General features: G+C 36.9%; 1 protein-coding gene across 1 annotated transcript in view; it reads left to right on the forward strand.

Annotated features, from left to right (window-relative positions):
- FBN2 (fibrillin 2) overlaps window positions 1-15,157 on the forward strand; it is a 249,570-nt gene that overhangs the window by 188,336 nt on the left and 46,077 nt on the right. Inside the window, exons 32-40 of the mRNA XM_054589866.1 lie at window positions 1,177-1,299; window positions 3,493-3,615; window positions 5,308-5,433; window positions 8,008-8,130; window positions 8,696-8,818; window positions 11,975-12,136; window positions 12,834-12,902; window positions 13,351-13,476; window positions 14,606-14,731. Coding sequence (XP_054445841.1) covers window positions 1,177-1,299; window positions 3,493-3,615; window positions 5,308-5,433; window positions 8,008-8,130; window positions 8,696-8,818; window positions 11,975-12,136; window positions 12,834-12,902; window positions 13,351-13,476; window positions 14,606-14,731 — 1,101 coding nt within the window. The remainder of the gene's footprint in view (window positions 1-1,176; window positions 1,300-3,492; window positions 3,616-5,307; window positions 5,434-8,007; window positions 8,131-8,695; window positions 8,819-11,974; window positions 12,137-12,833; window positions 12,903-13,350; window positions 13,477-14,605; window positions 14,732-15,157) is intronic.

The following is a 15,157-nucleotide window of genomic DNA, read 5'->3' on the forward strand; positions in this document are numbered from 1 at the left end:
CTTTTCCTCTCTTCTCTCTTCTCTTTCATTTGCTTTTGTCTTCTCTTCTCCCTGTCCAAAGTGTCTCTCTCTTTTTTCTCTCTTTACTTTCTTTCTTTGCTCACCCCATTATCTCTTGTTCTCGTTCTCTACAAGGTAGATTTAGCCTTTTGCATAAAGGACTGGCGTGGAGAGCTAGGAAGTCCCAAGCTCATTGCTTTGGACCAGGCCTTCCTCATTGCTCAACTTAAGGCCCTTGTATGATATTTTTCTCAAGGCAGGTGGAGGATGGCTTAGACAGAAGCCTGGCCCTTAAGTTGTAGTTTTAAGAAAGGGCAAGTAATGGGAGGTGTACTCTGCATGTTTACCACTAAGAGTGTTGATGAGAAGCCAGTAGTTGTGTCTTTGTGTGTGTGTGTGTGTGTGTGTGTGAGATATAGAGAGAGAGAGAGAGAGAGAAAGAGAGAGAGAGAGAGAGAGAGAGAGATTGATTTCAGGACCTATAATATGTAATCACTGAGTTGGATAGAACAAACTATTTCTATTTTATAAAGTTCTAGAAAGCTTTGGGGAACCACATAATTTATACACACATATGTATATGTGTGTATGTTGTATACATTTCCAGTGGATGTTTTTATATGTTGTCAAATAAATAGAAACATACCCATTAAAATGATAGTTTTCAAAACCTTGTAAAATGTTGTATTTATTTTTAAAATGCCATATGATCATATAATTTTAAATGGAGAATATAGTATCACTTTAAAAAGTCAGGCTTGTTCTTATCTTCATGAAGATTAATAGGAGAGAAAGGCAGTTTCTTTTCTGAAATAAGATTTCTCTTGCCATCTATAATCTGATGCCTTCCATGTGGCGTTTTGTCTGGGTCCGGGATGGGAGAAGAACTTTGGGGTGGGTAGGGGCTGACACACCTGACTGTCAGAGTTCAAGAACATCTCACTTCCTCTGGAAAAGGGCTGGCAATTTCTTCTAGGGAAAGGCTTGCTTGATGTAGATCATGACATTTTAAATCTTGGTGGGCTCTACAAAAATTAAAAATAAAAAGGTTAATGTTTTCTTCGTGTAGTTTTAGATATTTCCATACTTTAAAATTTTATCTGCACAGAAATATACTGGGAGGCAGAATTAATTAGCTTTTATTTTATCTTCTTCATATTAACTACGGTTTCTCAGATGTGGACGAGTGTGAAATTGGAGCCCACAACTGCGACATGCATGCCTCATGTCTAAATGTCCCAGGAAGCTTCAAATGTAGCTGCAGAGAAGGCTGGATTGGAAATGGCATCAAATGTATTGGTGAGTTTGAAACATAAATAACCTTAGCTAAGACATGAAATTCTTAGAGGCTCTTCTTTACATAGTTGTCAACCCACATACTTGAATAGGCGTGTGCGCTTCTCTTTCATATAATCTCTTGAAAACCAAAGGCTATCTTTAGTTGCAAGATAGTTCCTATCTAAGAGTTTCCTTTAACATTGGTATAAATGATCAAATTACAACAGTATGCCTTGGCATCTGCTTTTTAGTGTGTTGTTCAGTAAAAATTATTTGATGTGCAGCCAGAAATCTAAACAGCTGCATGATGAAAATGACTAATATATTTTCCCAATCTTTTCGTAGAGTGATCATTGAGATTTAAAACTCAGTGAAATAAAGGAAGGGAATGAAAAGGGTTGTTGTTTTTTTTCAGATAACCTAAGTCTGGAGTAAGAGGTCAATGACCAGCTTCTTAATAGAAATTAGAATTCTTCTTCCAGAGAAATGTAAATGTTTTGTTGGATTGCAAGAGATCTGATTCAAAGAAAGGAGAATGGGCAGGCAGCTGCCATATTCTAAGTTTTATAGTTCTTGAGCCAAAGTTTAATAAGTCTTTATAGCTGTGAGGCAGAAGACTGGATTTTACCCTCGGTGTCATGCACAGTGCTGCTCACTATGCTCAGTGTTTTACATGCCTTAATAATAAAGCATTTTCCAAATGGTAAGATTTACACAGGTCAATTAAAAGTAGAAGATTAAGCAAGTTAAACTGACCTCCCCATGATTGCCCATTAAAATCTTGTAAGCCTGCAGTAAGCATTAAAGACTAGCTTTAAAATCTTTTGCCAATAGCATATTAATTTGAATGCACTTTTTCATCCATTTAATTGTTTGATATTTGTCAAATGTTTATGAGCTGACTATAGAATTTAAATGTTCACAGTTTCCAAATCACTTGGCTGAGGAATGTTCTACGATGGCTTTTAGTCCCGTCCACTGGTTTTACCCCCTTCTCGTGCAGCCATCTCTGTCATTAATCTCACAACTTTTCAGCCATATCCTCATTCCCATTTTTCTCGTCCCATTTGACTACTGTTTTTCTCTCTTTTAACCTCCCTTTTTTGTGCTGCTTGTCCATCTCTCATTCTGACCAGCTATTGCACAATAGCCTTCCTCCATTACCAAAGATTCAGCTGTGTCCAGGCATCTCTACTCCAAAATATCATCCATTCAATCCCTTCCTTTCAAGCTCCTTTCCCCTGCTCTGGTCTCAGCCATTTTCAGTGTCCTCTCTGGTGCTCCTACTAATCTGTCCTTCATAGAGCAGCCAGGTAAATCTTTTAAACCATGGACCTGATGTCTTCACAATTGTCATTTTAATCCATTGAATTTAGGATAAAATCAGCTTCCTTCCATGGTTTGTAAGCTCCAGTTTAATTTTCCATCACCTTCTTCCCCTGCATTGTGCTTTGTCACTCCGACCTCCTTTAATTTGTCACATGAGGTTCTTTATCTACCCAGTGTCTTTGTACATGCTGTTCCCTCTGCAAGGAATACCCTTCCCTACTTCTGCTCGTCAGACTTTTATTCATCATTTATGTTGAAGTTAACTACAAATGACTTCCTTACTAGAGTTTTCCTTGTCCTTGTATTCCAAATCAGAGGCCTTTTTTCTTCTCTCATAAGCACTTTGTAATGTTTATTCCTGGTACATATAACAGTATTTAACTTAATTTTCTGTGTTTAACATCTGTCTTTTCCACTAGAAAATGGGCTTCACGAGCTCGAGAATCACATATCCGTTTCCTCATCTGTAAAAACAAACCTGAAAAATCTATGCTAAATTTTTCTGCTCTGACATTCAGTAATATCGTAGAAATTGACCCCCGCCCCCCTCTTTTTTTTTATAATGAAACCAATGACAAAAGTCCACCCTGTATAGAAGTCAGAAGTGAATATAGCCCTGGTTTTCTTTTAGTCATTGAAAGCTAGTTGATTAGGTACCTTAAAAAAGTGCTTGAATTTATACTCTTGGCCCCTGTTTGTGGCATGAGCACTTAGGGTAATGGGTCTGACATCTTAGAGAATTAGAACTGTGACTTTAGAGATCAACTAAAACACATTCCATTTGGCTAGTTTACATTTAAATTGAAACAACTGAAAACCTTTTTGAGTGTTTAAACGTTCCATTTTTGTTTCTGAACTTTACTGCAATGTTTTCTTGGCATGCAGATCTGGATGAATGTTCTAATGGAACCCACCAGTGTAGCATCAACGCTCAGTGTGTGAATACCCCAGGCTCCTACCGATGTGCCTGCTCTGAAGGGTTCACTGGAGATGGCTTTACCTGCTCAGGTGGGTGGAGTCCTGAGGTGTGTTCTGGCATGACTTTCTGGACTACTGTATATGCTTTTTCTATTTGAAGAAAATGAATTAAAGGAGGCTGAAATCCCTACCTCTGTTTAAAAACTTACAGGCCACTGTGCATCTTTCTCTTACATGAAACACAAAAACCTGAAAAATTTTCTAAAATATTGGTGGAAGTTTTAAAACAACATTTATTACTATTCTTTACTGCTAATGCCTATCATTTTCTCTTGTTTATTTATTCACACATTGGCCAAAGATACAAGCTCTGTTACTCACACAATATACTGTATAGCCTTAAGTAAATTACTTAACTTGTGTGGGCTTAGTTTCCCCATTTTAATATGGGTGTAGGAATAGTAATAATACCATTTATTTTTGTTATTTTTTATCACTAAATTAATGACATGTGGAAAAACTATTCAGCTTCCTCAGATACGATATATGACCTACCCAATCACTGCTATTTAATGTGTTTATCAAAATTTCAGCTTCACATGGTTTTGAAAAGACCAAATGAAATAAAACACATAAAGGGCTTAGAAAACACATCATAAGAGCTCAGTAAATGTTAGCTGCTACTTAGCTGCTATTCATTCCACATTCCTTGGGATAAAACATCTCATTCATTTTTAAGACTGGATCATCTCTGGACATAAAGTATGATGCTTTTGTTTGTAAGATGCTTTTGTATGTTCCTCAGTTGAATTTCGGTATACACCTTAAACGCATCATTAAAAGCAGACTCTATTTTTGTTTTTTACTAATTATTGACATCAAACACGCACACAGACTCATCATTTTCAAATCCTTCTTTAAGAAAGCATTCAATTTTAAAGCATTAGTATTTTTAAACCTTGGCTCTTCCCATTTCTCTTAGCATTTCTCTGCACCATGGTGTGAGGGGAAGGGTACGGCTTTGGTGTCAGGTACAGCTGTACGTAGATCCTGGCTCGGCCGCAGATTTGCTCACTGTGACTCCTGCAGCTCCGTTGGCCACTCCTGGCTTTGGTTCTTCCTCTTCTAAATCTCACAGGATTGGTGATCAAAGTGAAAACGTGCACGTCAAGCAACTAGCATGCCGCCTGGCAGATACTGACCCTCAGTAAACATTGTTTTCTGTCCTCCCCCCTTTTCTCCATTAGATGGAACTAATAAATTATCTTTAAGGTCTATGAATAATATCCATGTGCAAAATTAAGACAGGAATATTTTGATAGGACTGTAACGACATGAAAAAAAAAAATCTTTCCTAATTCCCAGAGAGTGTACCTAATTCGCTTGAAAATACTTAAACTAGTGAGACAATGAGGTATTTCTTCTAACTTTATAATGCTTTCAAATGAATTAACACCATTTAAAGATAAGTATCAATGATCTTAGTCATTCCTAAATGATGTTGGTATAATACTGATGCAACAAATTGGCATTATAGAGGACTAAGACAAATGTGAGAGACCCTTGCATTCCTCCTGTTAATCACGTTAGAATTTAATGTTAGGGTGTAGGTTAGATAGCTCTACTATCAGGTTGTATGCCCTCATATAGGTGAATATGATTAATTGTTGCTTCATATTAATGAACACTCTCTCAGGCCAGTGAGATTTAGTTGTAGAGCAAGGAAGAAAATGTGTCATGAAATTTGGAACTTAATAGAGATGTAATTTGCTTATCCCCCAGATGTTGATGAGTGTGCAGAAAACATAAATCTCTGTGAGAACGGACAGTGCCTCAACGTCCCGGGCGCATATCGCTGTGAGTGCGAGATGGGCTTCACGCCAGCCTCAGACAGCAGATCTTGCCAAGGTGGGTCACCAGGATTCCAACTCATTTCCAAGTTGGATCAACTGCAGCAAATGAAACCACAAAAAGGGCTGGAACAGGCTCCACCTGGAAGCAGAATACACAGCACATGCTGCACATAAAAAAGTCATTCGTTTAAGCATGGATTATTTTGCCGAATGAATAATGAGGAAGGCAGCTTTCATCTCTTATGAAGTTTTCCTGGCCACGAGCCAATAGTTGGAAGTTTGGCTCATTCTTTTCTTTTTTAACCATTTCTTTTTTTATCACTAAATGAATGACATGTGGAAAAACTATTCAGCTTTTAAAATATGATATACTACCTACCCCAAACACTGCTATTTAATGTGTTTATCAGAATTTAAGTAGCCCATTTTTGGCACTTACCATCATGTTTCAGTCTGCTGTCTGTGTGTCTGGGACTGGAAGTCCTCTTCAGGGACTGCCCTTTTGCCTAGTAGTAATGTCTCCTTCCTCTAAGTTATGACATCATCCTCCTTTCCTAGAAATGGGGCTTTGTGACTCGTATCATATCTTTCCAAGAAAAAGAATTTGGACTTTCTTTTAAATTAGAGACTCAGTTCTTATTACATATCATTTGGGTCATCATTGTTTTCATAAGGAACACATCAGAATGTAAATGAAGAAAGGAAAAAGATTGAAAACAATTCATGTAAACCATAAGGCTTTAACAAAATCAGTGATTCATAGAAAACGTTTAAAAAAATAACTCGGGCTAACATCTAGGCCAAGATTATAAAATGAAACCAGATCACAGACTCTCCCTACACTACTGTCTAATCAAACTAACAGGGATAGTAAATACCAGTGTGTGTGCATGCAAGCGCTCGCGCACGCGCATACTCACACTTCAGCAGCAACCCGACAAGACCAAGTCATACAACCCAGGTTGGCTCAGAGCAGTCTGACCCACTGACAAAAGTGGCACTGAAGAAAGTAAGTGGAATTTTTCATAAATATCCACCAATTTTGAGAGACTCAGATTAGAGAATGAAATGTAAGCCTTATGGAAGATGATATTAGAAACTGAAAGCATTCATTCTTCTACACTGACCTGCTAAATTGGGCAGAATCTAATCCACTTTACACAAGACAGCTGTAGAGTGAGCTTCATTTTTCTCCTAGTCCTGGTTTCTTCTAAACACTGAAGCTAGTTAGTAGAAAATGTGAGTCAGTATGGTTATGGAATTACATGATTTATTACCCGTGTCAGTTTGACAAGAGTCAGTGGGAAAAGGAACAAGTAAGCAGTAGCCAGACACTTCTGCCAACATAAAATTTCATCATTAATTTTTTATACATAGCACAGAATTTCCTCTTCATAATTCTCTTCCTTTATCTGTGGCATAGGACCTTCCAAAACTTCTCCCAGACCTTCCCCAAGTTGATGCCTAAGTATTCTTTAAGAGAATGCAAGACAGTATTCTCTTTAAAATGTTTACACAATTATAACATTATTTAAATGGTAATTTTAAAGTAAATTGCATACTGAGAGGGCTGATAGCACAATTGCATATTCAGTTCAGTGATAAACTAGCTTAATAAGTTTTTATTCATTTATGTAAAGAGAATAATTTTGTTTATTGCCCCAACACAAAAAGAGGCACCTTTATATATCAGCTGAAATTTAAAACACAATTTGAATCATACCTTAAACATAAGATAGTTGAAACTCATTATTTTAATCTTAATTATCATATTTTCATTGACCGGAGACTTTTTTAGACTTAAGACAGCACTTTAGGATGATTTACATGGTCTAGCCGAAAATGACATGCCTGGTCTGCATTCTCCAAATATGAAGTAATTTGTGTATGGAATGTTCACCCTCTTCCTATGAGGAGAAATATAGATAATTTCTGCAGCTGTGTACACAACATACACGCACGCGCATGCAGGTCTTCATTTTCATATGAATGAAGAGTGATTTCTTATTTATTGACTTTGAGCCAAAGACTCATGGAAGAGTTTCATAAACTGAATTTCTGACCCCAGGAAAGCCATTTTAATGAAATTTGTAAGAATGCGGGGTAATGAATGATCTTATTTCATGCTCTTAGGAAAAAATTATTTCCCTTTTTAAACTAACTTTATAACAGATCAGATTATAGAATAAAAAAGCTTTAAAAAGTTAAACTTAAAAAATGTTAATAATATCTTTAATATTTAAAATATTATGTTATATATTTTGTATGTTGTAGATGTTTAGCAAACATCTTTTTGCACTAAATTAATAGAATCTTTGAATTTGTTTTTATCTTTAATTTCTACTCATTCCTTTTACATGTTCATATTTAATTTTTGTATTTTTTGTGCCTTTGGGGAATTCTTTTTTGTTTAATTGTATTATAACCCAAGACAGTTAAAATAATTTCTTTTATATTTGTTTCTAGATGAACATTAGTTGCTTGCCATTTACCTAGTCAGAGGGAAGAAAAAGTTTTTACTGCATAAGACTATCTGAGGAAATAAAACATTTAAATAATACTATACATTAAATCAAAATATTTAAAATGTCCTTGTAAACCAGAGATGACTGTTTTTTAAAATTTTCAGATATTGATGAATGCTCCTTCCAAAATATTTGTGTCTTTGGAACGTGTAATAATTTACCCGGAATGTTTCATTGTATCTGTGATGACGGTTATGAATTGGACAGAACAGGCGGGAACTGTACAGGTATGGCCAGTTAAGGGCTTAACTGTGCTCTTCTTAGCTGAAGTGAATATTTTGTGCTAGGTTTAAAAATTCCTCAGATTTCTGCTCAGTTAAATTGTGCCTTGGGTTATACATTATTTTTTGAAACAGAGAATTACATTCTGATACATTTATTTTCAATGGAATTAATCCATTCTTATATAAACAACCTAATACTAAATATCTACCAATAAACTAGGAGAGTATTTCATTATATATTTTGTATGTATATCCATCCATCTATATATCCATGCATATATATAATTTCGGGTAAGCGAATAGTGACATAATTTTTTCCTTCTTCAGAATTCCAACGTTTAATTTTTATTCACCTATTAAGGATATTAAATGACACTATCATAATTACTGTGTGATTGATCTATAGAAACTGTTTTAGGTAGATACAAGGATTTAATCTTTATTTTCTTGTGCTGAGGCCTTCAGAATGATCTACTAAGTTACAAAAAATCCACCAAATATTTTGAAACAGCAATATGCACAGAGAAAGTAAAGATCTTAACATGCGCATTTTAAATGTTTTTCCTAGATATTGATGAATGTGCAGATCCCATAAACTGTGTAAATGGCCTATGTGTCAACACACCCGGTCGTTACGAATGTAACTGCCCACCTGATTTCCAGCTGAACCCCACCGGTGTGGGTTGTGTTGGTAAGTAGAAGCTATCTGAAACAGCAAATAGAATTATTTAGAGCTAAATATTCAAAGTCTCTTGGTAATGAACTGTGGTGAGTATTTGCTACAATTAATTTGCAAACAAAACAGTCCTTTCCCTTAAGAAACTAGATTACCAAATTATATGGTCATTTTTATCATGTTTATCTGCCAAGTCATATTTGGAAACCAATTTTCAAGACATCCACTCCAACTTCCTCCTCTCACAGGCTTGGGAACCAGGGCTTCAAGAGTTTCAGTACTTTCTTCAAAATCTCAGAGTTTGCAAATGGCAGAGCTGAGGCACAACCCTAAATTGCTGGGCCGCCGGTCCAGTGCATTGGCCGGGACAGCCCAAAGTGGTAAAACTAATGGAGTATACGTTCATCTCTCCTGTGGGCGGGATCATGTAGGAGTATAATAAATGAAGTGATAAGAGGAGAGGACTTAGAGCCCTGGATTTCTTGAGCCAAACCATTGCAGTAAAGCAAGTTGGGGGATTGGGGTGGGGGATGCCAAAAAGGCAGTAATAAAGGTTCAGAATCTGTCTTCAACATTGCTGACATCTGTGATCTTTAGAAAATAATTGTCCAGTTTTTGCCATCTGCCCTGTTTCTGCACCTCAGTGAACATTTACCTAGAGGAGTGAACCGTTTGGGGAATTTCTTGACAGAATACCAAAAAAAAAAAGAAAGAAAAAGAAAGAAAGGGAGAAAATTCTTGCTTTAGTATAAATCAACCACTACCTTCAGTGTCAGTTTTCCAGACCTTGCAGTCTGTGGAGGGAATGTTTGCCACTGTAACTTACACACAATTTTTATATTGTTTTCAAATTTTAGAGACTATATTGAGTTTGGTTTATGGCTGCTCCAAGTTCTGACTTTTTCATTCAGAATTATTTGTTCAGTGAATATCGAGTGCCTTCTTTCCTAGGGGCTACAGAGGGAATACACTAAGCAACTTCGTTGCTTTTGTGGCAGGGAGACTGAAAATGAGAAGAAATTCTGACACTGGAGGTAGTTGTAGGATAAGTGCTATGTTATTTGGAGGGTGGGAGAGTCAAGAGTCTTAAAAGAGGGAACATGCCACCTGTACCTCTGAGAGGAAATGACTTGTCTTCAAGGCAAAAGGCAGCCAGTGCAAAAGGCCTATAGCAGCAGAGTGGTGGGGTTGGAGACACAGCCAGGAGGCTGAGGTAGTGGAGCGAGCGGGAGGAGTACGAGGAAAGGAGTCAGAGGAGGAGCAGTAGCCCAGTTCACAAAGTGGTGCTCAACCCCAGCTGCACAGTAAAACCCCATGTGAAACCTTAAAATTTTTCTGATGCCTGCTTCACTCCCAGAAAGTGAGTCACTGGAGCCTCGGTGACTCAATTTCTTAAAAGCTTCCTTGGAGCAACCCAAAGTTATGAAAAGGTAACTAAGAAAAAGGAGTACTCCAAAAGTGAACAAACATAAACAAATGCCCAAAACTATGAGGGGTAAAAAAATATCAAAACAAGTATATAAACATCGCTTAATATCTAATAGGCAGACAAAAATTAGACTGGGTAATGGGAAGTGTTGGTCCTATGGACCTCAAGGGTCCCTCTGTTCTATTGGTAGTAGCAGAAGCCAGGACAGCCCTGCAAAGAATGAACCACAGTGCTCAGATTAACTGTCAACACATAATCAATTTCTTGTTTCAGTTTCTTTTGAGAGCATTTCTGTTTATGTGGATTGATAGTTAATGGCTTTATTCTTCCTTCGAGGTTTTTCAAAGAACAAAGACTCACTCTGTCTCCCAAGTACCCTTTTATAGATCTAAAATAACATGATGAGATGTTAGTGATCTTATTTTTCTTTTGTTTTGAACCACTTGATTTCATCATTGCTCATTAGTTATGTCCAATGATGCTCAAAACAAAGAATACAATTATGAGGTGGAAAATGATGGCATCACCTAGAAGGATGACACAGTAGTGAAATAAAATCTCACTGTTGCATCATTTTTTCAATTTTCTTGTTGTTTTGTGCAAGAGAGTACATCACCTTTCAAAAAGGTGTAAAAGAAGACTGGAGACACTGTATTTTGAATATTCTTTGAGCATTTATTGAACATAGTTGAATGAACATATGTCAGAAGTTTTCATTTCTGGCATAATGGCAGAAGAACATTGATAGTGGAAAATATTTTACAGTTGTTAGATATGTCAGAAAATTAATGCAACAGAGACCAGCACTCTAGTCTGGATTCTAAAGAGAATGGTGAAACACATCATTTAAGCAAAATGCCAGGGTATACGTGGCTCTTCAGAGGCCAGTATGCTAGATGAAATTTTTCACATTCCAGAAGCAAAGAATAAGTGAACCATATATTTCTATAGGCAAAGGAAATATAGGATTCTTGTCTGTTAGTCAATAAGAAATGTAACATGCTGTATTTGACGAGAACCTGAGTCATCCCAGGTTCTTTTTTCTCCCATATTCAAAATTTAATTGCTATGGTTTTTAGGTAGACAAACGGTGAATCCAGATGTTTAGACAAGGGTTATTGGAAGGAAATATGGGATGTAGAAATGAAAGAAACTCATTGATTATTCTAGTTGGTGTTGATAATCTAAAAGTGAAAATAGGTTCCATTTGTGAAGCAAAGAAAATAGCTGCCCTCTCATGAACAAAATTATGAGCTGTCAGAGTTTTCAAAAATGTCTTCAGGTATGTGTTTTAATGATTCAAGAACAAGAAGAAGAACAAGAAGTAATGATAAGCTAGAAGCTATTAGAGATGTGCTTGAAATGTGGAATCCGTTTTTACGAAATGGATGTGTTACATGTAGTTCATGCATCACAGCTGACAACACAGTTAATTGCATTCATAGGACCATTGCAGGGGTGTGTGCGTGTGCGTGTATGTATGTGTGTGTGTGTGTGTGTGTGTGTGTGTATCTTCAAAACCAAGAAAATATGGAATAAAAATTTGAGTTAGGATTCAGTTCTCACTAAAATTTCAAGTAAAGTTGTTTCACTATGCAAGAGACTGTTTTGTACTGAGGAGGAAACAAACCTTTCATATTAACGTACAAGAACTTGAATTTCATCATTTGAGTGATCATCCTCTAAGAAAGGAATTCTTGCTATGGCAAGGGCAATTTTAAGCTCCTGTGTTTTCTCTGCAGACAACCGCGTGGGCAACTGCTACCTAAAGTTTGGTCCCCGAGGAGACGGGAGTCTGTCCTGCAACACCGAAATTGGGGTGGGCGTCAGTCGCTCCTCCTGCTGCTGCTCCCTGGGGAAGGCCTGGGGGAACCCCTGCGAGACGTGCCCACCTGTCAATAGCAGTGAGTATGGAGCTGAAGAAGAGGAAGGGAACACACTCTGGTAGCCGAAGACTAGTTGGAATTTTTTTTCTTGCACTGGAGACAGGAGAAATAGTGAGGGCCAAAATTTTACATTTGGACTACTTTCAATGATTATGCTGAAACCAACCAAGGGTGTTTTATATAAAATGAATTTGAATTCTTCTTATTGTTTTTCATAATACGATAAAAATAAAAAAACCCAATTTTTAACCACAATCCAATATAAATGGTGATAATGTCAATTCTCCTTGGTGTCACGGATAAATTAGGCCATCCCTGGCTCTTTTCAGAGGTTGTTTTAGTTCAGCTTCATAGCTGTGTTGTACTCCTGAAGTCATGCATATTATGCCTTAAGCTGAAACATGTGTTCTGATAAGGACATAGATGAAACTTGGAAATTGTCGAGTCCCTGAGTTTTTATTTACTAGCCAAAAAAAATTGCGATATAAATTGTCTGCAAAGGAGTGTTTTCTTTAATTTAAAACAAATGGTTTTCAGTGTCCTGTCTATATAACTTATGAAATAATGATCTTATTTCATGGAAAATGTAATATACATTTAAATGTACTTAAATGGATGCTAAGGAAAATGTATGTGTGTTTTGAGCCTGGCAGTTGCTGAATGCTTGTTCATTGTCTGAGCATTGACAAATCTCTTCTTTTTCTTTGTTTTGTAGCCGAATATTACACCTTGTGTCCTGGAGGTGAAGGCTTCAGACCTAACCCCATCACAATCATCTTAGAAGGTGGGTGAAGCTTCGATTTTCTCCCAGATTTAATCACAGTAAAGCATTAACTTTAGAGAAAAGCTAGTAAAAAAAAATGTTAGTGTGGAACAATCCCAACAAGATTATTTTGCAAGATTATAGATGAACAGTCAATCATCGGGGTGCTAAAAAACCACTTGTAAGTCAGGAAAATATGACCCATTGCAGTGATCTAACATCTGATTGGTCCACAAAGAAACTCTCTTTACTGATATTCCCCAACTTTAATCATCCCCAGCTTGCTTTAAAACTCCTCTAAGATTGTAGCAAAGTACCAACAAAGCAGGACTCTCCATGGTCAGAATAAACCTGCCGTCTGAGTGTGCATTCACATGGACACATGAAGTCACGCGTTTGAAAGCTCTAACAGGAACTCGAGTCTTTCACCATAGTCTTTGTTGTAAGTGAGCTGTCTCCCCTTGTGCAGACATTGATGAGTGCCAGGAGCTACCAGGTCTCTGCCAGGGAGGAAACTGCATCAACACTTTCGGGAGCTTCCAGTGTGAATGTCCACAAGGCTACTACCTCAGCGAAGAAACCCGCATCTGTGAAGGTGAGGTGAATTTATACCCAAAAAACAATCAGCGCTGTCCAAAACAAAATTACTGATCCGGCCTAGGGAAGCGGTTCCATCCTCACATTCTATGAAAAGATCTGTTGAGACTGGTTCATAGCTTTTTTTCTTTCCAATACTGCCAGACAAATTAATTCACTGCCTATTTGCTATAATTTACTCTTGATTTTCTTTGAGTACATGGATTAATTAAATATAAATGGGAGAAGCCAGAGTGGTGTGAAAACATTCACTATCAAGTAAGTTATTCATTCAAAAATCGATTAGGGTTGTAGTTTTCATAGGGAAAATAAGTAAACTTGAATGAGACTATTAAGTTAATGTTGTTCAGTAATTTTTAAATGTTGGGCTACATGTTGGACCACTAAGAAGAAATGCAGAGATGATGCAGACACCTTTCTTGCTTCCACCCCCCGACTTATCACTTGACACTATAGTCATCCTTTGAGGGGCCCGACTCCCCACTACACAGGGAGTAGGTCCATAGCTTATTCATCGCCATAGCTGCAAGTCCTAGCTTACAGTAAATCTCAGTATTTGTTTATGGAATCAAGGAAGGCTTCTAAAGATGAACATTAAACCTGTAAACATTTCCATTATAACCTTTCTTCCGGAACATGTTAGGTCAATGCTTGTGGAAGAAATATGATTTGATAAGGAGAACAATCTGCAGTTGCACTGCGTCTAGAATCTCTTAATGAGTACTAATTTAAAAGGAACTGTGAACATAAAGCCTCTCCTAACCAGACTCAGTTTAAAGTTGGGACTAAAATTTAGTGTAACTGGCATAAGAGGAAAGCAGCTTTAAAGCAATTCCATTTGAATAATAACGAAATTTCAATTTAAAAGTGTAGGTGTCATTTAAATTATTTTTTGCCACTTTGGAATAATTTCTTCTGATCATTTATATTTTTTAATACTGGATTATTTTCTTTTAAGGAAAGCCACACCTCATGTCATGTCAGTGCATATTTTGGAGTATTATCAGTGTAATTGCTTTAAGTTCTAAATTTAATGGAAATAATGGATTCTGGGAGTTATACTCTGTTCAGTAGTTTAAAACTCATGGGGAAATATCTTAACTAATGGCTATTCTTGCCTGACCTAGATATTGATGAGTGTTTTGCACATCCTGGTGTGTGTGGGCCTGGGACCTGCTACAACACTCTGGGAAATTACACCTGCATTTGCCCACCTGAATACATGCAGGTCAACGGAGGCCACAACTGCATGGGTATGTAAAGTCTCTGAGATTAATTAGGTCATAGTTGTTGATTTCCCATGTGAGATGCTTATGTCTCAGAACTATTGCATAAAATGTAGAAATTCAATCTTTATGAGTAAGTATTTTAAAGTCTCACAAACCTCTGGCTCAGTATCATGTTTTTGAACTTTTGTTGCCTCTTAATGCAGTTATAAAATAAATAAGTCATGGGACTATAATGTACAGCACAGGGAATATAGTCAGTATTGTAATAACTTTGTATGGTGGCAGATGATTACTAAACACATAGTGGTGATTGCATTAGAAAGTAGAATCACTGTGGTACACCTGAAACTAATATAATATTGTACGTCAGCTATATTTTAGTGTTAAAAAAGGAAATTTATATTTTAAAAAAGACACAAATCTGAGGTAGAAAATTTCATCAGACATTAC

The sequence above is a fragment of the Pteronotus mesoamericanus genome, unplaced genomic scaffold (genome assembly GCF_021234165.1).
Source record: "Pteronotus mesoamericanus isolate MK-2021 breed Mesoamerican mustached bat unplaced genomic scaffold, CSHL_Meso_final scaffold_167, whole genome shotgun sequence".
Lineage (NCBI taxonomy): Eukaryota > Metazoa > Chordata > Mammalia > Chiroptera > Mormoopidae > Pteronotus > Pteronotus mesoamericanus.